The sequence below is a fragment of the Salvelinus namaycush genome, chromosome 18, assembly GCF_016432855.1.
Source record: "Salvelinus namaycush isolate Seneca chromosome 18, SaNama_1.0, whole genome shotgun sequence".
NCBI classification, from domain to species: Eukaryota; Metazoa; Chordata; class Actinopteri; order Salmoniformes; family Salmonidae; genus Salvelinus; species Salvelinus namaycush.
Window position 1 is genome coordinate 36,783,677 of NC_052324.1, and position 26,975 is coordinate 36,810,651.

A 26,975-nucleotide genomic window follows, 5' to 3' on the forward strand; every position below is an offset into this window, starting at 1 on the left:
AACAATAAACCCAAAATATGAGTTCAGAGGATGTTGAGAAGTCTAGGTTCAGAGGGTCACGGTCAACTGCACCTATATACACACACACACACACACACGCACACGCACACGCACACGCACACACACACACACACACACACACACACACACACACACACACCATGAGGATACATAGTCTAGGTGAGTTTACTTTGTTGTATTTTAGTCTCATTTGACATACTCAGCTGACTTCCAGAAGTGCCCTGGGTGGGAAAGGCGGCGGTTCCTTTTTGGCAACTTTTCCAGCAGATCCACCAGCTTGGAGAAGCTGGGCCTCTCCTCTTGCTCGAACGCCCAGCAGAAGAGCAGGATGTCCTAGGGAGGGAGATCCAGAACAGACCCCGTTTAGAGAGCCAGGCACACACAGGACAAACAGGAGAGAAAGAGACCTGCGTGGAGAACTGGACAAATGGACGAATGCCACCGGATTCAAATAACAGTATTTTTTCCTGTGAGAGAAATTATTTTGTGAAGTGGTTCAGAAAACACAAATAACAAACAGCCAATTGAGGACAGGACAAAAAAAAAAAACTAAAAACATCCCAGGAAGGTGTACAGGATTTAGTCTCATTCCATGTATGAGGATGCTCATTCTGAACACCTGTCAATTGATATGTATGAGGATGCTCATTCTGAACACCTGTCAATTGATATGTATGAGGATGCTCATTCTGAACACCTGTCAATTGATATGTATGAGGATGCTCATTCTGAACACCTGTCAATTGATATGTATGAGGATGCTCATTCTGAACACCTGTAAGTTGATATGTATGAGGATGCTCATTCTGAACACCTGTCAATTGATATGTATGAGGATGCTCATTCTGAACACCTGTCAATTGATATGTATGAGGATGCTCATTCTGAACACCTGTCAATTGATATGTATGAGGATGCTCATTCTGAACACCTGTCAATTGATATGTATGAGGATGCTCATTCTGAACACCTGTCAATTGATATGTATGAGGATGCTCATTCTGAACACCTGTCAATTGATATGTATGAGGATGCTCATTCTGAACACCTGTCAATTGATATGTATGAGGATGCTCATTCTGAACACCTGTCAATTTATATGTATGAGGATGCTCATTCTGAACAACTGTCAATTGATATGTATGAGGATGCTCATTCTGAACACCTGTAAATTGATATGTATGAGGATGCTCATTCTGAACACCTGTAAATTGATATGTACACAGATCAGACCTGAAACAACCAGGCGTGTGGTGTTCAGCTATGTGAAGAAAGAAAGTTAACACTGCACTACTATGAAGAACCCTACTCAGGAATATACAGTATCTTTACCCATGGACTTAGAATATGTTCACCTACAACTAGTGAGCAACTTCTAACTGCTCCCGAGTGGCGCAGCGGTCTAAGACACTGCATCTCAGTGCAAGAGAGGCCTTGCCAGTACAAGACTGTCATTGTAAATAAGAATTTGTTCTTAACTGACTTGCCTGGTTAAATAAAGGTAAAATTACAAATTTAAATTAAGAGGTGTCACTACAGTCCCTGGTTCGAATCCAGGTTGTATCACATCCGGACGTGATCGGGAGTCCCATAGGGCGGCGCACAATTGGCCCAGCGTTGTCCAGTGTAGGCCGTCATTGTAAATAAGAATTTGTTCCTAACTGACTTGCCTAGTTAAATAAAGGTTCAATGAAACATAGTCAGTAGGTGTGGTACAGTTTGCTGTAAATGGGCAACACTCACCGATATCTCTTTGCCCATACCGATCTGTGTGAGATTGGGTTTCATTCCGCTGCCCACCTGCCAGATGATTACTTCTGCTGGCTGGTTCTTATAAGGCCACTCACGTGCATGCAACTCGTACCAGATAGTGCTGCAGACAGACACAGCACAGGGGGGAATCAGTTGGGGGGGGCAGATGTGTGAAATATCCCATGGTTTAGACATTTAACATTATGATACCATCAATGACACGGCAGCATAGATTTCACTGTGCAGTTTCACAATTAATTGATTTGTTTTCCTATTCAGCACCTGCTCAGGGAGATTGGATGTGTGTATGTAATATTTTCCTATTACGGTGAGATTATGACAAAATACAACAACAGACATCCACACACAAGGGGTATGTAACCACATCTCTATGCTGTATGTCTGTTGTGCTTGCCGGAATACATTGAAAAGCTATAGACGCTCCGACAATGAGTCTGACAGACCACAAGGTTGCTGCTGAGGAACTAACTTTATATCAAACCTGTTAGGTCCATTTAATACAGTATACTTCATCAACATCGTCACACTATCCTCTCTTTGCATTATGAGCAGCCATTTTCTCCACTGTCATGTCAACAACCAGGGTTGAGTAGCATAAAAATAGCATTTGGCCAAGATAGAAAAAAAAAACACATGGAGAATTGCTGAATATGTACAACAGCTCTAGGGGTCACCTCTAGATAACACTAAGGCACCAACAGGCCAGATGGACACCGGCTGTATCCCAAATGACACCCTATTCCCACAGGGCTCTGGTTAAAAGTAATGCACTATATAGGGAATAGCGTGCCATATGGGGCCCATCCAGTGTGTATGTGAGCACTGCGTCCCTTCCCCTCAGACTGATCCAGTGACAGGCCCTCCATATGGGAGGACATCTGAAAATGCAATTGTGTTAGGAGTCAACAGTGCAGGGTCCGCCCACGCAAAGGGGTCTGTGACGATCACAGAAGATAAAAAATAGAAGACAAGGAATGGCAGAGCATGGAATGTTAGAACTTGTGTTATAACTAGGGTCAGTGTTATAGCCCAGCCAGACAATTTATAAAACTTGATCTCCACTGTAAAAAGACTCTAAACATTATCTCCCATTTCTTTTAGACTAGCAATTGGTTTTAAATAGCAGAGATTTTTAATAAACCTTGCTGTGTGTCTCTCTGACATTTGCCACATTGTTTCAGTAGGCTATTGAAATTCTATCTCCAACTGTCCTATAGTAATGAACGTGTAGGGGTCGGGAGTCGGGATGCAGCAAGCAGCTTTTCTCAGCAAGTCGCTATCATGAATCAGTATAATTTTTATGGATATATAGAAAGAAATGTCAATAGAAAACGGTGCAGCTAGTTTGCAGTCTTTCCAACTTCAGTTTGAAGTAATTGTTGTATCTGTGTTGTTGGCTAGCTCCTCTGAACAACAGTGTCCTGACGTGAGAGCACATGTTCTATGCCAGGTGAAATTGCGCATCATTAGCTCATTGTTATGGGATGTATCTAAATAAATGTCACTAGAAAACAGCTCAAACAAATGCAAATGCAGCTACTTTGTTGTTATTCAGACTACACAGTTTGATGTGACTGTAAGTTAGCCGTAGTTGGCTACCTAGCAAGCAATGGGTAAGAACATTGCCAGCCAGTATGGCAATGGAACATTTAGAACGAATGACTGGGTCGAGTCCATAGATACAAAATAAAAAAACTGAACGACTGCGTCTCTGGCAACCGAACCGATAGAACGAACGACCAGCCGGCTTGGGTAGCAACCCTAGATTTGTGTCCGGACTATATCTTGTGGAAGGATGAAATAGTATAAATAAATTCATCAAAATAACGTTTTTCATTAAAATATGTAAATCATTATTTGAATATGTTGGTATCCCGTTGTATAAAGTAACAATGTTATAACTAGGGTCAGTGTTATAACTAGTGTAATAACTAGGGTCAGTGTTATAACTAGTGTAATAACTAGGGTCAGTGTTATAACTAGTGGATTAACTAGGGTCAGTGTTATAACTAGGGTGAGTGTTATAACTAGGGTCAGTGTTATAACTAGTGTTATAACTAGGGTCAGTGTTATAACTAGTGTTATAACTAGGGTCAGTGTTATAACTAGTGGATTAACTAGGGTCAGTGTTATAACAAGGGTCAGTGTTATAACTAGTGTTAACTAGGGTCAGTGTTGTAACTAGTGTTATAACTAGGGTCAGTGGTATAACTAGTGGATTAACTAGGGTCAGTGTTATAACTAGTGTAATAACTAGGGTCAGTGTTATAACTAGTGTAATAACTAGGGTCAGTGTTATAACTAGTGTAATAACTAGGGTCAGTGTTATAACTAGTGTAATAACTAGGGTCAGTGTTATAACTAGTGTAATAACTAGGGTCAGTGTTATAACTAGTGTAATAACTAGGGTCAGTGTTATAACTAGTGTAATAACTAGGGTCAGTGTTATAACTAGTGTAATAACTAGGGTCAGTGTTATAACTAGTGTTATAACTAGGGTCAGTGTTATAACTAGTGGATTAACTAGGGTCAGTGTTATAACAAGGGTCAGTGTTATAACTAGTGTTAACTAGGGTCAGTGTTGTAACTAGTGTTATAACTAGGGTCAGTGGTATAACTAGTGGATTAACTAGGGTCAGTGTTATAACTAGTGTAATAACTAGGGTCAGTGTTATAACTAGTGTAATAACTAGGGTCAGTGTTATAACTAGTGTAATAACTAGGGTCAGTGTTATAACTAGTGGATTAACTAGGGTCAGTGTTGTAACTAGTGTTATAACTAGGGTCAGTGGTATAACTAGTGTTAACTAGGGTCAGTGTTATAACTAGTGTTAACTAGGGTCAGTGTTATAACTAGGGTCAGTGTTATAACTAGGGGCAGTGTTATAACTAGTGTTAACTAGGGTCAGTGTTATAACAAGGGTCAGTGTTATAACTAGTGTTATAACTAGGGGCAGTGTTATAACTAGGGGCAGTGTTATAACTAGGGGCAGTGTTATAACTAGTGTTAACTAGGGTCAGTGTTATAACTAGTGTTATAACTAGGGTCAGTGTTATAACTAGTGTTATAACTAGGGTCAGTGTTATAACTAGTGTAATAACTAGGGTCAGTGTTATAACTAGTGTTATAACTAGGGTCAGTGTTATAACTAGTGTAATAACTAGGGTCAGTGTTATAACTAGTGGAATAACTAGGGTCAGTGTTATAACTAGTGTTAACTAGGGTCAGTGTTATAACTAGGGGCAGTGTTATAACTAGTGTTATAACTGGGGTCAGTGTTATAACAAGGGTCAGTGTTATAACTAGTGTTATAACTAGGGGCAGTGTTATAACTAGGGTCAGTGTTATAACTAGTGTTATAACTAGGGTCAGTGTTATAACTAGTGTTAACTAGGGTCAGTGTTATAACTAGTGTCAGTGTTATAACTAGTGTTATAACTAGGGTCAGTGTTTAACTAGTGTTAACTAGGGTCAGTGTTATAACTAGTGTTATAACTAGGGTGAGTGTTATAACTAGTGTTAACTAGGGTCAGTGTTATAACTAGGGTCAGTGTTATAACTAGTGTTATAACTGGGGTCAGTGTTATAACTAGGGTGAGTGTTATAACTAGGGTCAGTTTTATAACTAGTATTATAACTAGAGTCAGTGTTATAACTAGTGTTATAACTAGAGTCAGTGTTATAACTAGGGTCAGTGTTATATCTAAGGTATATATCTAAGGTACTTATATCTAAGGTACTAGAGTTTTTCTTGGTTAGGTCAAGTAGACTGGAAAACTATAACCATTCTAGCTATTATTACCATTTTATTATAACCATTCCAAACATGGATGAGAGGGAAGATGGAAGAGAAGGAAGATGGCTGAGACGGAAGATGGCTGAGAGGAAAGATGGAAGAGATGGTAAATGGTTCAGAGGGATAACAAAAAAATAAAATAAACATTATAGTATTTGTCTTGCTAGTGACAAACCCAATTTCCCCTAGTGGGATAAAGTTTATTCAATTTCATTCAAGTCAATACAATCGGGCTTGAAAATCCAATGAAAACTAGACAGAGAGTGAAGAGGCTCCTGAACAACTCCTCACAACAAAAGAGAAGTGGTGAGGGACACATAGTGTATTCAAAACGGCATCCTATTCCTTAATAGTGCACAACGTATAACCAGAGAGATATGGGCCCTGGTCGAGAGTAGCGCACTACATATGGAATAGGGTACCATTTGCAACGTAGCGGTACTCACCCGAAAGCAAAGACGTCTGACTGTTTGGAGAAAGGCAGCTTGTCCTCCTCTGTTTCCGGGGAGAGCTGAGAGACTATTTCAGGGGCCAGGTGACACAACCACCCACTGGGGATCCTCAGCTTGTCCTCTCTACGGCTGCAGGATAGAGACAAGTCAACAACAGTCTGAATGTGGAACGGTGTGTTCATAGTTTTCTCAAAGTTTATGGGCACCATTTTTTTGTTCTAATTGTTCATAATTAATTAATATCATCCCTATACAGATAAAGCAGTATGGGGTTGTACATTTCTGCTACTTTTGTGTTGTTATCTTGATCTAAATACAGTATTATTGTTTAATTGAAACTCATAATTCATACTTCCAGTAGTTCATACACACACTAGGAGACATCTAAAACAACTGGAAGGCGGCGTTTTGTGTCAAGGGTGAATCTGTCCTTTTCTTTCCCATCTACACAAACATCCTGCTGGATGACATCACACCCCAAACGCACCCTAAGACATCCTGCTGGATGACATCACACCCCAAACGCACCCTGAGACATCTTGCTGGATGACATCACACCCCAAACGCACCCTGAGACATCTTGCTGGATGACATCACACCCCAAACGCACCCTGAGACATCTTGCTGGATGACATCACACCCCAAACGCACCCTAAGACATCCTGCTGGATGACATCACACCCCAAACGCACCCTGAGACATCTTGCTGGATGACATCACACCCCAAACGCACCCTGAGACATCTTGCTGGATGACATCACACCCCAAACGCACCCTGAGACATCTTGCTGGATGACATCACACCCCAAACGCACCCTGAGACATCCTGCTGGATGACATCACACCCCATTAGAAAGTCTAAATCCTGATGGCTCAGTCAGGCTCTTTTCTCTCTCTCCACCATGTTCATACCATCTCTCTTTATCTCTCTCTCTCTCTCTCTCTTTATCTCTCCCATCTCTCGCTCTCTCTCTTTCTCTCCCATCTCTCTCTTTCTCTCCCATCTCTCTCTCTCTCACTCTCCCATCTCTCTCTCTCGTATCTCTCCATCTCTCTCATTCTTCCATCTCTCTCTTATCTCTCTATCGCTCTCATTCTCCTATCTCTCTCTTTCTCTCATCTCTCTCCCCCTCTCTCTCATTCTCTTTCTTTTTCTCTCTCTCTTTCAATTCATTCTCTCTCTCTCTCTCTTTCTCTCTCTCTCGGTTTGTTGTTTTGAGAAGTTTGTTGTTTTGGAAAGTTCTGAAAGTGTCACACCCTGATCTGTTTCACCTGTCTTTGTGATTGTCTCCACCCTCCTCCAGGTGTCGCCCATCTTCCCTATGATGCCCTGTGTATTTATACCTGTGTTCTCTGTTTGTCTGTTGCCAGTTCGTCTTGTTTGTCATGTCAACCAGTGGTTTTGTGTCAGCTCCTGCTTTTCCCCAGTCTCTCTTTTCTCGTCCTCCTGGTTTTTGACCCTTGCCTGTCCTGACCCTGTACGCTCCCACCTGACCACTCTGCCTGCCCCTGAGCCTGCCTGCCGTCCTGTACCTTTGCCCCTGTGGCTGTAATAAACATTGTTACTTCGACACGGTCTGCATCTGGGTCTTACCTTGATACCTGATAGAAAGTCTATTGAAAAAGTTTGGTTACTAGCTAGCTACCCTTTGAGTTTGGATCCCATGACTCGGTTGGCATCAGTTGCTGGAACTGCTACTATCTGTCCAGTGATCCTGCCTGCTTTTTTGACACCACACTTCACACAACAAGTCCTGCAGGCTCTAGTGTTATCTTATCGTGATTGTCCAGTCATATGGTGAAGTGCTGCAAAGAAAGACCTAGTTAAGCTGCAGCTGGCCCAGAACAGAGCAGAACGTCTTGCTCTTCATTGCAATCAGAGGGATAATATTAATACTATGCATGCATGTCTCTCTTAGCTAAGAGTTGAGGAAAGACTGACTGCATCACTTATTGTTTTAATAAGAAACATTAATGTGTTGGAAATTCCAAATTGTTTGCATAGTAAACTTACACGCAGCACTGACACACACACTTACCCTACCAGACATGCCACCAGGGGTCTTTTCACAGTCCCCAGATCCAGAACAAATTCAAGAAAACGTACAATATTATACAGAGCCATGAGTGAATGGACCTCTCTTCCATCTTATATAGTGCAAGTGAACATCAAACCTGGTTTCAAAAAAACAAATAAAGGAACACTTCATGACACGCCTCTCCCCCGTGTCACCTACTTGTTGTGTGTATGTACTGACATGTACGTGTAACTGATAGAGGCACACACGAACACACTACATGTTCATGTATGTAAATTGTAAAGTATTTTGTCTGTAATATCTTTTCCGTTATGTGTTGAACCCCAGAAAGACTAGCTGCCACCACTGGTGTCGACTAATGGGGATCCTAATAAATCAAATCAAATCGACTACAACCCTTCTGACATTCTCAACTACTTCAAAATGCATCCTGAGCGCTCACTGACTCAGTCAAATAGACAGGCACACTGGCAGCTCTGCAATAACACACAGCACTGCATTGCACTACTGTGGGTATTTCCATCCAAAGGATCTGCTATCTGTCCACTCATTCATCCGTTTTCATCATGATGCACACAACAACACGTTGAGTCATGAAACTGATGGTTTCATTTAGCTCCCCATTGTAGTTCTTATTTAATGATGAAGATATATATGCAGGGCGTTGTTTGTTTTCTCTTGGTGATAATGATAATTCATCATTCAGAGGGTTGGCTTTGGTAGGTGAGGAAGTTTTACTAACAAAAAAAGAGTGAACCAGGGGCGGCAGGTAGCCTAGTGGTTAGAGCACTGAGCCAGTAACCCGAAAGGTTGCTAGATTGAATCCCCGAGCTGACATGGTAAAAATCTGTCGTTCTGCCACTGAACAAGGCATTTAACCCACCGTTCCTAGGCTGTCACTGTAAATAAGAATTTGTTCTTAACTGACTTGCCTGGTTAAATGAAAACAACAGTCTGATTATTCAACTGCCAGTTAGCAGAGGCCCAGTATTGTTGACATTTCAGACATCTACATATCCTCATGTGTGTTTGGCAGGTTGACACTACATGAATGGTTGTCAAACATTTCCCAGTAAAAATTAGAAACACTCCTGTTTGTGTGACACACACACACACACACTCCTGACGCCACCACAACATAGCGTTCCTGCTGAGAGTGAGGGGCGGTAGGTAAATGTTTGTCTTGTCATTCCGTCAGACCTGTTTATTAGCAAGCTGTCTTGCCTGCCAATGAAAATAAACAACAACATAAACAAGTCACAACTACTGACGCTAGATTAACCATCTCACACCTAGCTATTTGTTCCCAGAAATTATTTTAGATGTTCAACTTTGAAATAGAGGCTTCTGGGTATTGACGACAATACCAGACGTCTATGAGGGTTTAATCAGGAGTCGAGGGACGGATGGGACGTCTCAAAAACAGCAACAAAAACATATTTTGATTATTTTCCCATTATTCCCATTTTCCCATTATTTTCCCATTATTTTTAATTTTGGGGGGGCTTTCTTCATCATCCAGAGAGATGCCAAAAACATCAAATGATAACCTGACAAACAGTAAGCCTTAGTGTGGCCATTGTGAGCATTGGTGCACAGTCATTTCATAGAGACTTTTGTACACTGCAAGTCAAATAGCACAACAGGAAATACAACAAAAAAAACTTTCCAGGTTTTCTCTGTTCGGCATTGCAGTAACAACAGTTCCTTAAAACAATCCTAACACAATGATCAGAGTGAATCACATATTCTTTGATCTGTTAGAATCTTTAGATGTTGTGTCCATACACACATTCTGTTTGGCTCCTGCTTCTGTCTAGTCAACCAGCCTGGTCTCATTGACTAGACGTAACATAGTAAATGTACATCCGGGACACTCAAATTAGTATGATACCGTATGTTACGTTTGGTATGGTTACATTAGAGAGATGGTTACTTAAGTCAAAAAACAAAAGTAGGGTGGGTTGGTGTATAATGAAAACGTCTAGCAACCTAAAGGTTGTGAGTTTGAATCTCATCACGGACAACTTTAGCATTTTAGCTAATTGGCAACCTCTCAACTACTTACAACTTTTTAGCTATTTGTTAGCTAACCGTTCCCCTAACCTTAACCTTTTTAGCTAACCCTTCCCCTACCCCTAACCCTTTAACCTAACTCCTAAACTTAACCCTAACCCCAACTCCTAGCCTAGCTAACGTTAACCAGCCAGCAAATGTTAGCTGCCTAGTCACCTAGCTAGAATTTGTAACATATCATATGTTTAGCAAATTCGGAACATATCATTTGAATTGTAATTCGTAGCATATCACACGAAATGAGTGATCGACATCCACAAATCAATAATTACCATACAAAACGTAACATATCATACTAAATGGGTTCACAGATTTATGTACAGAATAATATGAAATGCTCTGAGACCAGGTTGAGTAAATGACTATACTACAATACAAAGTATTGATTCCAGAGCAAACCAAAATGGCAGTTGGCTACACTGGAAACTAACGGTAGACTGGATAAAGCTGTATAAGATCTAGGTGCATGTTGCATCATGTTACAGGACTGCATATCTGTCTACAGTAACACTTCAGCATGTATTTAGAAGAGGCTTCAGGTTTTAATGAGCTGTTAAGAATGCCAATATAAAACCCTCCATCTTCATTTGACATAAACAGTGACTCATCTCATACACTTTTCCTACCCTCTTCCATCCATGGTGTTGAAATGCACTCCTACGCAACACCACGTTTCAACTATGTTGTACAAACTTGTTGAAAACACACTATGCAATACCTCTCGTTGGGAAGCCGGCTGATTATAATAATTAGTAGTACATAGCACGTGTAATCGTCTCACAGTCAATAGCAGGAACACATCTCATACCTACTGGAGATTTTTAATTGATGTGGCCAATTAAATGGAAATACATCCCTGATGACAAATCTAATCACCAGTCAATTATAGCAGTTGGTGTCGTCTCACCATATATGTCAATCAAAACGCCTGTAAAGCTGTTGATAACGCCTGTAAAGCTGCTCCATATATAAGTATTGACAAAAGATTTATTAAGATGCCTTGCTGTGTGAAACGTGTGGCTGCTGGCATTTCAGGGAGCAGTCATTTCAGGGAGCAGTCATTTTCAGGGAGCAGTCATTTCAGGGAGCAGTTATTTCGGGGAGCAGTCATTTCAGGGAGCAGTCATTTCATGGAGCAGTCATTTCAGGAAGCAGTCATTTCAGGGAGCAGTCATTTCAGGGAGCAGTCATTTCATGGAGCAGTCATTTCAGGGAGCAGTCATTTCAGGAAGCAGTCATTTCAGGGAGCAGTCATTTCAGGGAGCAGTCATTTCAGGGAGCAGTTATTTCAGGGAGCAGTCATTTCAGGAAGCAGTCATTTCATGGAGCAGTCATTTCAGGGAGCAGTCATTTCAGGAAGCAGTCATTTCAGGGAGCAGTCATTTCAGGGAGCAGTCATTTCAGCATAGCGGCAGAAGAAAGCAGAGATAGACTTTAATCACTCTAAGGGAGACAAATTAAATAGAGATTAGCACCGATCCATATAATTTTCTAGATAATACAGACGTTTGAACCACTAAAGAGTATAATCATCACTGCAGTAAAAGAACTATCACAGCAGGCGGGGTTATAATGACACACTCCTTTCTATTTGGTTTCTTTTTGTTTTCCTACTTATGCTTTTTCTAAACAGATGTATCTATGTATCTTATCCCAGCACATCTACTGTACTGTACTGCACTCTACTGTACTGTACTGCACTCTACTGTACTTTAATGTAAAGTACAACAGTAAGTACTAACCTGCCGGCTTGCAGAACCCCAGATATGGTGAAGAGTCCGAAGTCGGTGATGACCACTTTGCCGTTGTCATAGAAAACATTCTTGGACTTCATGTCCTTGTGTAGGATCCCCTTGGCGTGAAGATAGCCCATTCCCTGAAAACAACACAAACATAACTCATTGCGAGTCTAGACTGAGTCATATTTTGTGACCAATATTGTTGTAGAAGAAATTGATTGATTGAATGATCCAGGCAGTCTCCAACACATTGATTATGTTGTTAAGGTAATGTGTAATGAGTCTTAAAAACATTACAGTACCTTAACCATCTCCTGGGCGATCTGTCTGGTCTTGTTAACATCCAGGATGACTTTGGCATCCCTCACCACCGAATACAGGGTCCTTCCCTTACACAAGCTGAGCGAGAGACATTACAACTTAACAACACATCATACATTAGAACACAGTAGATTATAATAGAGTAAGGTATAGTAAGTAGAGTAGAATATAATAGATTATAGTATAGTAGAGTAGTGTAGTGTAGAGTAGTGTAATGTAGTGTATAGTAGAGTAGTGTATAGTAGTGGAGTGTAGTGTAGAGTATAGTCGAATAGTGTAGAATAGTGTTATGCAGAGTAGTGTGGAGTGGTGTAGAGTAGAATAGAGTAGTGTAGAATAGAGTATAGTATAGTAGAATATAGTAGAGTAGAGTAGAGTAGTGTAGAGTAGAACATAGTAGAGTAGTGTAGAGTAGAATAGAGTAGAATATAGTAGAGTAGAATATAGTAGAGTAGTGTAGAGTAGAGTAGAGTAGTGTAGAGTAGAGTAGAGTAAAGTAGAATAGAGTAGAGTAGAGTAGTGTAGAATAATATATTCATCTTCATAGCAAGAGAAGCATTGTTTCATGACTTCATATGATATGTTCTTTTTTCTTTTTTTCCAGGGGGGTTTTGTTGTTAATTGAATATTCAATAATGATGATGGTATCAGTTCCAGTGTACGGACATATCCATTATGTTTTGTTGTTAATTGAATATTACACATTACATTACATCTCCAATAACACAAGCTGAGCATTTGACTTTGTAGTGGAGGAATAACTGGTTTGACATCTATCCCCAAGGCCTCTCGTTTGGCCTCAGAGGGCAGGCAATGGATGAGAGCAGAGAACAACTAAAGCCAGGGGCTGCCTGCCATCTATCCACTCCTGGTGAATCACAGTCAGGGGCTGCCTGCCATCTATCCACTCCTGGTGAATCACAGCCAGGGGCTGCCTGCCATCTATCCACTCCTGGTGAATCACAGCCAGGGGCTGCCTGCCATCTATCCACTCCTGGTGAATCACAGTCAGGGGCTGCCTGCCATCTAACAGTAATGGCACAGGGCAACCCCAAAAAGTTTCAGCTGGACTGAAAGAGATAGCTCAGCAAGATAATCTCTCTCTCTCTCTCTGTGTGTGTATAATGAGAGAGAGAGAGAGAGAAAGATACCCTCACACAGAGCGTGTCAGACCAGACCTCTTCATTATACAACCTCACAGGGTGGTCCCGCAGGTCTGGGAGAGTGTCTTGCTGGTCTGGCCGGGGTGTCTATTGATCTGTTGCTTTTGTGTGAGGTGTTGGGGCTGCGTTTGAGGGAGATGTCCTTTAGGGTCCGGACGAAGGTGGGCACTGCTGCCTTGTATAGGTGGACCTGGTCGTAAAGGCTCTTCACATTATCTCTTTGATCATGTAAAAGTCCAGCTGAAACTTTTCCTCTTTAGCTTTTGTGAGTGTAATGTTTACTGTTTATTTTTTATTGTTTATTTCACTTTTATTCATTATCTACGTCACTTGCTTATGTTCCCCATGCCAATAAAGCCCTTTGAATTGAATTGAGAGAGAGTAGCATTACATCTCCTCACATCCCAAAGCCTCCCCCCTCCCATCACCCCAAAGCCCCTCCCCCTCACCCCCTTCTATCACCCCAAAGCCCCTCCCCCTCACCCCCCTTCTATCACCCCAAAGCCCACCGCCCTCACCCCCCTCCCATCACCCCAAAGCCCCTCCCCCTCCCCCCCTTCTATCACCCCAAAGCCCCTCCCCCTCCCCCCCCTCCCATCACCCCAACGCCCCTCCCCCTCACCCCCCTTATATCACCCCAAAGCCCCTCCCCCTCACCCCCCTCCCATCACCCCAAAGCCCCTCCCCCTCCTATCACCCCAAAGACCCCCCCCGCCACCCCTTCTATTACCCCAAAGCCCCTCCCCCTCACCCCAAAGCCCCTCCCCCGTCACCCCTTCTATCACCCCAAAGTCCCTGCCCCCTCCTCCCCCGTCAACCCTTCTATCACCCCAAAGCCCCTCACCCCATCCTCCTCTCACCCCTCCTCTCACCCCTCACCCCCTCCTCTCACCACAAAGCCTTCCCCTTCCCCTGACTGTGATGGCTTGACGCAGCTAGGTGACATCCAGATGGCCTGAGGGCCAAACTGATACCGGAGCTTCATGCATATTCATTCATACAAAGAGGTAAGGTGACAGGAGACATTTTTAGCATCTCTCTGGGCTCTGACTCCGTGAGACGGGATGGGGACCTTATATCACCTGATGACGCAACGTCAACAACTTCAGCTACCGATAAACATCCAGGGATGACATAAATTACTGCCATAGCTTTCAAGTGTGTGTGTGTGTGTGTGTGTGTGTGCATGTTGTCAACAGTCGGGATGAATACAGTCAGGATAGTAATACAGGGATGGAGTTGTATTCGTGGCTCTCTCTGCTGAGCAAAAGCCAATAAAGTCACCAAAACACTCAGAGAGCCTAGAGAGCCTTGAAAAGCAGAGTAATTATTCCTTATGGATAGAAACCTGCGGTGACAGGAAACGGCTAATGATTATTCCACGCTGCGGGCGCTCCTGCAAATCAATCCACACACAGCCACTCATGGCGAATCAAAGACAAACAATCAATATTAATATTTGCTGAATTGTCCGCATCACTGACTAACCTTTCATCCCTGCCTGGCATAAGCCAATTTCGTCCTCATTCAGGTTCAATTTGACATGTTTTTCCTGTTGGTCTCCGGGGTAATAAGCCTGAGTGGAATATTTAAGACTAGTGCGGCTCTATAGCAGGTACTGTATATTAAGAGCAGCTCTATGCAGCTAGCTATGACATTTACTTTGATTTCATGCACTCACTCATTTCAGCACTCAGGACTTGTACAAGGCAAAGCAGTCCTTTGAACTATTGTTTGCGAGTGTTGGTGGTTCGCCGAACTATGCTTGCATGATGAGTGATTTTGCCTGACAGCCAAAAACTTGTGTTAGCTCCCAGAGTAAATGCCTAGGCTTTAGCTCAGAGGGTTATTGCAATCGTGGGTCATGCAGACAACTCAGGGTTGATACTCGGGCAATAAGGGAAGGAATGGCATTGTTTCTATAACATCCCGCTTCCTTTCAATTTACTCAACTGCATCATTCTTGAAGTTTACACGGTACTAATACAAAGTCAAGAATAACATCCTCTGTCTTTAGATTCAGTTTTTTTGTGAAACATTATTTCTGCTACTGAGCTGTTATCATAACAGGGGAGGGGGCTTCAGACTGGTTTGATGAGTTACCCTCACATTTCCTCTGAAGAAACAATGACACAGCAGTTTAACTGACAAATAGAAAACGAGGGAGAGAATCAAATGGAATCAAAGGAATTATTGTTGTTTTGTTACTTTTACCAGTTACTTTGTGGAGTCTTTCCTTTGTTGAAAAAGGGACAACACAACAAAGGAATTTCCCTAAAAGTGAACACTACAAAACATTTAGTCACGTCTAGACAGGGATTTAGCTACAATATGATTACACCTGCTTCATCTCCAGGTATACACTTCTACTCGTGAGGTAGTTTGGATTCCGCCTTCACCTTAGCAAACATTCATTTTCTTAGCCGTAACATTGTCTGTTTGTGTTCTTAGCCAGCCACTAACATTTCATATTTTATTCATAGAAATCTCCTGCCAGATAAACACCTTGAGATGAATCATCAAGTTCATTTTTTGGGGGGTCCTGTTACATGACAAACAATACCATGTCTCTAAACCTATAACGGCGCATCCTGAAAGGCCAGTCTTTGTGTAAGCACAGATCTTTAGACAACGCGCAAGGGCTGTGGCGAATCACTGTACACCCGGCTTGGCTCAACCCAGTGCACGTCAAATCAGCCAGCCAGACAGCACAGCCAGGACACTGCCTTTCGCTTCATTGAGACACCCATGTCACACACTAGTGCTCCAGAAGGGAATGGAGCGCTGTATGATGATCTATAGTGAATCTACAAAAACATCACCCTTGTTGGAGAGAGAGAGACTCTGACTCAGGCCCCAGGGTAACAAAGACTCATACTACGTAGCTAAACTACTTCACAAGAGTATTGTATTTTACGAAAGCTTTGCAGGGATTTTGATGTCAACGTTCAGAAAAAAGATTGGGCGATAGCATCCACTTCACCACTCTAGGAGGTTAACACTGTGGGATCAGGGACAGGAGAGGTGAATTTAAGGGGGGGTTACTGTGACGTTAAAAGGGTCGAGCTGCTTCCCTACACTAAGAGACCAGCTGGTGGTATGGGACTACCACCAACCATCACAGATGTTACTTAATGTATTGCTGTTCCTAAACTGCCCAGTATAATTATGGCAGGGTTGTCAGACCCAATTCCCCATCCTGTACTTGAAGAGGACCCACAACAAAATGCTTACTGATGCAGTTCGATTAGAAGACCACAGTCAGTTCGTCAGTTGGTTGGGATCCATGTTGGAACAGAGCTCAGGAATGACAAACATCATCACTCACCTGGTGAAGATAGCCAGGGGTGGGGGGCTCATGCAGGCACCCGTGAAGAGGACCACACACACACAGGTGAGGGTTTAGGGGACTCACCTGGTGATGATGGCCAGGTGTGGGGGGCTCATGCAGACACCCATGAAGAGGACTACGTTCTCATGTCGGGTGTTACGGTAGGCCATCACCTCCCGCTTGAAGGCCTTCAGCTGGTCCTCGTTGTCCCGCTCGATGTCGATGAGGCGGATGGCCACCTCACCATGCCAGCGCCCGTGGAACACCAGCCCGAAGCGACCTGAAGAGAGCAGAAGGTAACTTAGAGGTTAGAGAGGTGGACCTGTAGCCAGAGGGTCGCTGATTCAAATCTCAAGTTGGATCTGAATTGGTAACTAAAGGACTACTAGTGTCAGATCCCAGCTAAAATGTCCCACCATTGTGACCCTGAAGCAAGGCACTTCGGGGCGGCAGGTAGCCTAGTGGTTAGAGTGTTTGGTTGCTGGATCAAATCCCCAAACTGACAAGGTAAAAATCTGTCGTTCTTCCCTTGAACAAGGTAGTTAACCCACTGTTCCCCAGTTGGCTGTCATTGTAAATAAGAATTTGTTCTTAACTGACTTGCCTAGTTACATTATTATTATTATTTTTTTTTTTAAATCTAGCTCCAAGGATTCTGCACAATGGCTGACCATGTGCTCTTTTCAAATGACTGTGACTGCATTGTATGGGGCAATATAGAACAGATGTAACAGTTTGACTAATACAATTGTTTTGTATTCTATTCTATTACCTTTCCCGATGAGTTCTCCTATCTCCAGCTGTTTGAAGGGGATGTCCCACTCCTGGAGGAAGATGGATGTCTGGCTGGCCTTGCGGGGGAAGTTACGGGCCGACAGCAGAGACAGGTTCATCTCCTCAAACTCATCCTCCGAATCCTCCACCTCATCGTTCTGTTCAGGAGAGGAAGATAAAGAGGAGAAGAACATGAAGAGGAGAGGAAGATGAAGTGGAAGATCAAGAAGAGAGGAAGATGAGGAGGAGAGGAAGATGAGGAGAGGAACAGGAGAGGAAGATGAAGAGGGGAGGAAGATGAGAGGAAGATGAAGAGGAGATGAAGAGGAGAGGAAGAGTGAAACTCCTTTCAATCCAGGTCCACAATAAGTGTTTTTTTTTTTGTTTGTTTTTTCCTACAACACAAAAACACAACAACAACAACAAAACACCCACTATACAAAATATTCTCGATGATGGTCAACATACAATTTACAAATTCTGTCAAATATGTCTGGTTTATGTTGGATGTTCTGTTGAGTCTAATGGGATGTCTGGTTTATGTTGGATGTTCTGTTGAGTCTAATGGGATGTCTGGTTTATGTTGGATGTTCTGTAGGGTCTAACGGGATGTCTGGTTTATGTTGGATGTTCTGTAGGGTCTAACGGGATGTCTGGTTTATGTTGGATGTTCTGTTGAGTCTAATGGGATGTCTGGTTTATGTTGGATGTTCTGTAGGGTCTAACGGGATGTCTGGTTTATGTTGGATGTTCTGTAGGGTCTAACGGGATGCCTGGTTTATGTTGGATGTTCTGTAGGGTCTAACGGGATGTCTGGTTTATGTTGGATGTTCTGTAGGGTCTAACGGGATGCCTGGTTTATGTTGGATGTTCTGTAGGGTCTAACGGGATGTCTGGTTTATGTTGGATGTTCTGTAGGGTCTAACGGGATGTCTGGTTTATGTTGGATGTTCTGTAGGTGTCACGCCCTGGCCTTAGTATTCTTTGTTTTCTTTATGTTTTTTAGTTAGGTCAGGGTGTGACATGGGGAAGGTATGTGTTTTGTAATGTCTAGGGGTGTTGTATGTGTATGGGGCAGAGTAGAGTAGTGTTGTCTAGTTATGTCTATGGCTGCCTAGATTGGTTCTCAATCAGAGACAGCTGTCATTCATTGTCTCTGATTGGGAGCCATATTTAAGGCAGCCATAGGCAGTAGGCTTTTGTGGGGTGTTGTCTATGTTGTACGTTTGTAGCTTGTTATTGCACTTACGTCTTTAGCTTCACGGTCGTTTGTTGTTTTGTGAGTTTGTGTATAGTGTTCGTTTCGTGTTTTTTCTCTCTTCCAAAATAAAGAGATGTATTTTGCACACGCTGCGCCTTGGTCCTCTCTCTCTCACGAAGACGATCGTGACAGAACACCCCACCAACCATGGATCAAGCAGCGTGAGAGGAACCAGGACTCGTGGACTTGGGAGGATATATTGGACGGAAAGGGACCCTGGGCTCAACCAGGAGAATATCGCCGCCCCAAAGCTGAGCTGGAGGCAGCGAAAGCAGAGAGGCGGCGATATGAGGAGGCAGCACGGAAACAAGGCTGGAAGCCCGTAAGTCAAACCCAAAAATTTCTTGGGGGGGGGGGCTCTCGGGTAGTTTAGTTGGGTCAGTCGGGAGACGTGAGCCAACTCCTCCTGCTTACCGTAGGGAGCCGGTGAGGGCGGATTTGGAGGTGAGCGACGCAGAGACAGTAAAGGAGTTAATGGAGAAATTGGAGGAGAGAGTTATGAGGGATGTACTGGTTTGGTGCATGAGGCACGGCATCCGTCCGAATGAACGTGTTGGTGAGTTAATGTCACCGGGAACAGCTCTCCATACTCGTCCTGAGGTGCGTGCTAGCTGTCTGGTTAAGACAGTGCCTACAGCACGCACAAAGCCTCCTGTGCGTCTCCAGAGCCCTGTTCCTCCTCCACGCACTCTCCCTGTGGTGCGTGTATCCAGCCCAGTGCCTCCAGTTCCGGCCCCACGCACCAAGCCTCATGTGCGTCTCCAGAGCCCTGTACGCACTGATCTTTCTCCCCGCACTCGTCCTGAGGTGCGTGCCCTCAGCCCGGTACCACCAGTCCCGGTACCACGCACTAGTCCTATAGTGCGCCTTGAGAACTCAGTGTGCCCTGTTCCTGCTCCCCGCACTAGCCTTGAGGTGCGTGTCTCCAGTCCGGTACCACCAGTTCCGGCACCACGCACCAAGCCTCATGTGCGTCTCCAGAGCCCTGTACGCACTGTTCCTTCTCCCCGTACTCGCCCTGATGTGCGTGCCCTCAGCCCGGTACCACCAGTGCCGGTACCACGCACCAGGCCTATAGTACGCCTTGAGAGTCCAGTGTGCCCTGTTGCTACTCCCCGCACTAGCCTGAAGGTGCGTGTCTTTAGCCCGGTACCTCCAGTTCCGGTACCACGCACCAGGCCTACAGTGCGTCTCAGCCGGCCAGAGTCTGCCGTCTGCCCAACGGCGCCTGAACTGCCCGTCTGCCCAACGCCGTCTGAACTGCCCGTCTGCCCAACGGCGCCTGAACTGCCCGTCTGCCCAACGGCGCCTGAACTGCCCGTCTGCCCAACGCCGTCTGAACTGTCCGTCTGCCAAGTGCCGCATGAACTGCCCGTCTGTACTGAGCCTTCAAAGCCGCCCGTCTGCCATGAGCCTGCAAAGCCGCCCGTCTGCCATGAGCCTTCAGAGCCGTCCGCCAGACAGGAGCCGCTAGAGCCGTCCGCCAGACAGGAGCCGCTAGAGCCGTCCGCCAGACAGGAGCCGCTAGAGCCGTCCGCCAGACAGGAGCCGCCAGAGCCTTCCGCCAGACAGGATCAGCCAAAGCCTTCCGCCAGACAGGATCAGCCAGAGCCTTCCGCCAGACAGGATCAGCCAGAGCCTTCCGCCAGACAGGATCAGCCAGAGCCTTCCGCCAGACAGGATCAGCCAGAGCCTTCCGCCAGACAGGATCAGCCAGAGCCTTCCGCCAGACAGGATCAGCCAGAGCCTTCATCCAGCCATGACCAGCCAGAGCCTTCATCCAGCCATGACCAGCCAGAGCCGTCATCCAGCCATGACCAGCCAGAGCCGTCATCCAGCCATGACCAGCCAGAGCCGTCATCCAGCCATGACCAGCCAGAGCCGTCATCCAGCCATGACCAGCCAGAGCCGTCATCCAGCCATGACCAGCCAGAGCCGTCATCCAGCCATGACCAGCCAGAGCCGTCATGCAGCCATGACCAGCCAGAGCCGTCATCCAGCCATGACCAGCCAGAGCCGTCATCCAGCCATGACCAGCCAGAGCCGTCATCCAGCCATGACCCGCCAGAGCCGTCATCCAGCCATGACCCGCCAGAGCCGTCATCCAGCCATGACCAGCCAGAGCCGTCATCCAGCCATGACCAGCCAGAGCCGTCATCCAGCCATGACCAGCCAGAGCCGTCATCCAGCCATGACCCGCCAGAGCCGTCATCCAGCCATGACCCGCCAGAGCCGTCATCCAGCCATGACCAGCCAGAGCCGTCATCCAGCCATGACCAGCCAGAGCCGTCATCCAGCCATGACCAGCCAGAGCCGTCATCCAGCCATGACCCGCCAGAGCCGTCATCCAGCCATGACCAGCCAGAGCCGTCATCCAGCCATGACCAGCCAGAGCCGTCATCCAGCCAGGATCCGCCAGAGCCAGCCAGCCAGGATCCGCCAGAGCCAGCCAGCCAGGATCCGTCAGAGCCAGCCAGCCAGGATCCGCCAGAGCCGCCAGCCAGCCAGGATCCGCCAGAGCCGCCAGCCAGCCAGGATCCGCCAGAGCCGCCAGCCAGCCAGGATCCGCCAGAGCCAGCCAGCCAGGATCCGCCATCCAGTCCGGTGCTGCCCCTCAGTCCGGTGCTGCCCCTCAGTCCGGAGCTGCACTTCACTTCGGAGTTGCCCCTCATTCTGGTGTTGCCCCTCATTCTGGTGTTGTCCCTCATTCTGGTGTTGCCCCTCATTCCGGTATTGCCCCTCAGTCCGGTGCTGCCCCTTAGTCCGGTGCTGCCCCTTAGTCTGGTGCTGCCCCTTAGTCCGGTGAGGTTAATTTGGAGGGTGGCCATTTGGAGGAGGCTACCAAAGCGGGTATTGACAATGGTGGAGTGGGGGCCACGTCCAGCACCCGAGCCGCCGCCATGATGGGGCCCACCCCGGACCCTCCCCTTTCTATTTCAGGTTGTGCGGTCGGAGTCCGCACCTTTGGGGGGGGGTACTGTCACGCCCTGGCCTTAGTATTCTTTGTTTTCTTTATGTTTTTTAGTTAGGTCAGGGTGTGACATGGGGAAGGTATGTGTTTTGTAATGTCTAGGGGTGTTGTATGTGTATGGGGCAGAGTAGAGTAGTGTTGTCTAGTTATGTCTATGGCTGCCTAGATTGGTTCTCAATCAGAGACAGCTGTCATTCATTGTCTCTGATTGGGAGCCATATTTAAGGCAGCCATAGGCAGTAGGCTTTTGTGGGGTGTTGTCTATGTTGTACGTTTGTAGCTTGTTATTGCACTTACGTCTTTAGCTTCACGATCGTTTGATGTTTTGTTTCGTTTTGTAATTGTGTTCGTTACGTGTTTTTTTCCTTCTCTAAAATAAAAGAGATGTATTTTGCACACGCTGCGCCTTGGTCCACTCTCTCTCAAGAAGACGATCGTGACAGTAGGGTCTAACGGGATGTCTGGTTTATGTTGGATGTTCTGTTGGGTCTAACGGGATGTAGCTAGATCGTTCAATCCTGCAGTTTGTTATTCAGGGTGGATATGAAGCTTTCCAATTGATGGCTATAATTTTTTGTTGTTGCAGCAATTAGATTACAAAACGTTCTCTGATATTGATCACCAATATTTACATTTCCCAAGAAACATAATCGTGGAGATGGATGGATATAAATTCCTAGACACAATGAAATGATAGCACATATGTTATGGCAGAATGGTGTCAGTTTGTTACAGGACCACAGCATGTGTAATAGGGTTCCTTTGTGCTTTTTGCATCTCCAACAGAGATGAGACATTTCTGCCTGCAATACATGCATGCTGGCAGGAGTGTAGTAAGTCCTACAAATGATCTTACATATATTATAGGAGCAGGTACGAACATGTCCACATCTCTGTGACCAATGGTTCTCCTCAATTTCTTCCTTTAGATCAGTTTCCCAGTTTCCTTATAGGTTCTGAACCAGCAGGTAAAGCTTCAAACCACCTTGATATAACTTTGGCAATCAACTTCTTTGTCGTGGCAGCTTCTTTCAGTATTGTTTCTATGCTAGATGCCTTAGGTTGTAAGAATTGAAAGAAATCTGTAACTACCAATTGGATACCACAAAATTGAGGGAAAAAAGGGAGGGAAAAAACAACATATACAGTATATATATGTAATTACTAAAAAAAATAAAACGAAATAAAAAATAGCTCAGTCATACATCGTTATATGAGGTAGTTCAAGACCTCCAGCTTTATAGGGGAAGTGGAAAACAGTCAGCTTTATAGGGGAAGTGGAAAACAGTCAGCTTTATAGGGGAAGTGGAAAACAGTCAGCTTTATAGGGGAAGTGGAAAACAGTCAGCTTTATAGGGGAAGTGGAAAACAGTCAGCTTTATAGGGGAAGTGGAAAACAGGCAGCTTTATAGGGGAAGTGGAAAACGGTCAGCTTCATAGGGGAAGTGGAAAACAGTCAGCTTCATAGGGGAAGTGGAAAACAGTCAGCTTTATAGGGGAAGTGGAAAACAGGCAGCTTTATAGGGGAAGTGGAAAACAGGCAGCTTCATAGGGGAAGTGGAAAACAGTCAGCTTCATAGGGGAAGTGGAAAACAGTCAGCTTCATAGGGGAAGTGGAAAACAGTCAGCTTTATAGGGGAAGTGGAAAACAGTCAGCTTTATAGGGGAAGTGGAAAACAGTCAGATTTATAGGGGAAGTGGAAAACAGGCAGATTTATAGGGGAAGTGGAAAACAGGCAGCTTTATAGGGGAAGTGGAAAACAGTCAGCTTCATAGGGGAAGTGGAAAACAGTCAGCTTCATAGGGGAAGTGGAAAACAGTCAGCTTCATAGGGGAAGTGGAAAACAGTCAGCTTTATAGGGGAAGTGGAAAACAGTCAGCTTTATAGGGGAAGTGGAAAACAGTCAGATTTATAGGGGAAGTGGAAAACAGTCAGATTTATAGGGGAAGTGGAAAACAGTCCGCTTTATAGGGGAAGTGGAAAACAGTCAGCTTTATAGGGGAAGTGGAAAACAGTCAGCTTCATAGGGGAAGTGGAAAACAGGCAGCTTTATAGGGGAAGTGGAAAACAGGCAGCTTTATAGGGGAAGTGGAAAACAGGCAGCTTTATAGGGGAAGTGGAAAACAGTCAGCTTCATAGGGGAAGTGGAAAACAGTCAGCTTCATAGGGGAAGTGGAAAACAGTCAGCTTCATAGGGGAAGTGGAAAACAGTCAGCTTTATAGGGGAAGTGGAAAACAGTCAGATTCATAGGGGAAGTGGAAAACGGTCAGCTTTATAGGGGAAGTGGAAAACAGGCAGCTTTATAGGGGAAGTGGAAAACAGTCCGCTTTATAGGGGAAGTGGAAAACAGTCCGCTTTATAGGGGAAGTGGAAAACAGGCAGCTTTATAGGGGAAGTGGAAAACAGTCCGCTTTATAGGGGAAGTGGAAAACAGTCAGCTTTATAGGGGAAGTGGAAAACAGTCAGCTTTATAGGGGAAGTGGAAAACAGTCAGCTTTATAGGGGAAGTGCCTGGCCGGTTCCCCTCTCTCCACTGGGATTCTCTGCCTCTAACCCTATTACAGGGGCTGAGTCACTGGCTTACTGGTGCTCTTTCATGCCGTCCCTAGGAGGGGTGCGTCACTTGAGTGGGTTGAGTTACTGACGTGATCTTCCTGTCTGGGTTGGCGCCCCCCCTTGGTTTGTGCTGTGGTGGAGATCTTTGTGGGCTATACTCGGCCTTGTCTCAGGATTGTAAGTTGGTGGTTGAAGATATCCCTCTAGTGGTGCAGGGGCTGTGCTTTGGCAAAGTGGGTGGGGTTATATCCTTCCTGTTTGGCCCTGTCCGGGGGTATCATCGGATGGGGCCACAGTGTCTCCTGACCCCTCCTGTCTCAGCCTCCAGTATTTATGCTGCAGTAGTTTATGTGTCGGGGGGCTAGGGTCAGTTGGTTATATCTGGAGTACTTCTCCTGTCTTATCCAGTGTCCTGTGTGAATTTAAGTATGCTCTCTCTAATTCTCTCCTTCTCTCTTTCTTTCTCTCTCTCGGAGAACCTGAGCCCTAGGACCATACGTCAGGACTACCGGGCATGATGACTCCTTGCTGTCCCCAGTCCACCTGGCCTTGCTGCTGTTCCAGTTTCAACTGTTCTGCCTGCGGTTATGGAACCCCTACCTGTCCCAGACCTGCTGCTTTCAACTCTTAATGATCGGCTATGAAAAGCCAACTGACATTTATTCCTGATTATTATTTGACCATGCTTGTCATTTATGAACATTTTGAAAATCTTGGCTCTCTCTAATTCTCTCCTTCTCTCTTTCTTTCTCTCTCTCGGAGGACCTGAGCCCTAGGACCATACGTCAGGACTACCGGGCATGATGACTCCTTGCTGTCCCCAGTCCACCTGGCCTTGCTGCTATTCCAGTTTCAACTGTTCTGCCTGCGGTTATGGAACCCCTACCTGTCCCAGACCTGCTGTTTTCAACTCTTAATGATCGGCTATGAAAAGCCAACTGACATTTATTCCTGATTATTATTTGACCATGCTTGTCACTTATGAACATTTTGAACATCTTGGCCATGTTCTGTTATAATCTCCACCCGGCACAGCCAGAAGAGGACTGGCCACCCCTCATAGCCTGGTTCCTCTCTAGGTTTCTTCCTAGGTTTTGGCCTTTCTAGGGAGTTTTTCCTAGCCACCGTGCTTCTACACCTGCATTGCTTGCTGTTTGGGGTTTTAGGCTGGGTTTCTGTACAGCACTTCGAGATATTAGCTGATGTACGAAGGGCTATATAAAATAAACTTGATTTGATTTGAAGTGGAAAACAGTCAGCTTCATAGGGGAAGTGGAAAACAGTCAGCTTTATAGGGGAAGTGGAAAACAGTCAGATTTATAGGGGAAGTGGAAAACAGGCAGCTTTATAGGGGAAGTGGAAAATAGGCAGCTTTATAGGGGAAGTGGTAAACAGTCAGCTTTATAGGGGAAGTGGAAAACAGTCAGCTTTATAGGGGAAGTGGAAAACAGTCAGCTTCATAGGGGAAGTGGAAAACAGTCAGCTTTATAGGGGAAGTGGAAAACAGTCAGCTTCATAGGGGAAGTGGAAAACGGTCAGCTTTATAGGGGAAGTGGAAAACAGTCAGCTTTATAGGGGAAGTGGAAAACAGTCCATTTGACTCTTGAGGTCTTTCCAGTCCAAATAAAGTTGGAGAACAGGCCATTCATGTTATTTAAAAAGTTCGATGGATTTGAAACTGGCAAGGCCTGGAATAAATACATCAACCTTGGTAATATATTAATTTGGAAAATGTTGACCCTACCTAACATAAAAATGGTGAGAGATCTTCATCTCTAAATATTAGATTAAATCTTATCTATTAAAGGGATACTTCGGGATTTTGGCAATAAGGCCCTTTCTCTACTAGCATGCTAGTAGATACCATAGACTACCAGTCAGTGCGCTAACGCTAGTTAGCATTAGTTTGCGAAACTACTTCTAACCTCCTTTATACTGGACACAGATACATAAAAATGGTATCCACAAGTTCATCTGACTCTGGGGAAGTAGATAAAGGGCCTCAATGCCAAAACCCCGAAGTCTCCTTTCAAGAGTAATTGATTTTATATGCTTCCTAAAGATGGCATGGTATTAGTACACAGAGGTATTTCATATATGTCTTTGTCCATTTCCATTTAAATTTACTTTCAAAGCTTGAGAAGTCCTGATTAGAAATGGACATTATTTCACTCTGAATCCTGATACAGCACCATATGTATCCAACAGTAGTAAAATAAATGACAGAGAATGTTCTGGTTCAGATAAATTAACTAAAATGTAATCTGCATACAATGACATCACATGTTGACCTCCACCAATCTCTATTCCCCCGGATTGAGCCATGAGTTCTAATTATTGATGCTATGGGTTCTGTGGCGAAAGAGAACAGATAATTAGACAAACTAGTTGTATACTTATTTAATGTGTTATCCTCTATCCTCTGGGCTCTACTGTGCAATTATTACATTATATTCTAATAAAATCCAATTAAAGGAAATTGAAAGGGTGAAAATGGACAGCCTTGTTGTGTGGTTGCAGAGGATTGCCATCTGGAGCATCAGCATGCCAAACTATAACAAAAATGACGAATGCTACACAGGTTCTATTCAGAAACAAATCCCACAATTTCATTAGAGGGTGGACTCACGTCTGATGTAGGTTCCACTTCAATCTGTAGTAAAGGGTTTAAAGGGTTCATCTCGACTCTGTAAGCAAGA

The 26,975-nt window shown here is 44.7% G+C and overlaps 1 protein-coding gene across 1 annotated transcript in view; it reads right to left on the bottom strand.

Annotated features, from left to right (window-relative positions):
• Positions 1 to 207: 207 nt before the first annotated feature.
• The window catches only part of LOC120062809 (kinase suppressor of Ras 2-like), a 136,418-nt gene continuing 109,650 nt past the window's right edge, over positions 208 to 26,975 (bottom strand). The window contains 9 exon segments of the mRNA XM_039012881.1: positions 208 to 354; positions 1,765 to 1,894; positions 6,038 to 6,172; positions 11,901 to 12,034; positions 12,200 to 12,296; positions 16,797 to 16,992; positions 17,485 to 17,644; positions 21,732 to 21,739; positions 26,902 to 26,963. Of these exon segments, the coding sequence (XP_038868809.1) occupies positions 208 to 354; positions 1,765 to 1,894; positions 6,038 to 6,172; positions 11,901 to 12,034; positions 12,200 to 12,296; positions 16,797 to 16,992; positions 17,485 to 17,644; positions 21,732 to 21,739; positions 26,902 to 26,963 (1,069 nt within the window).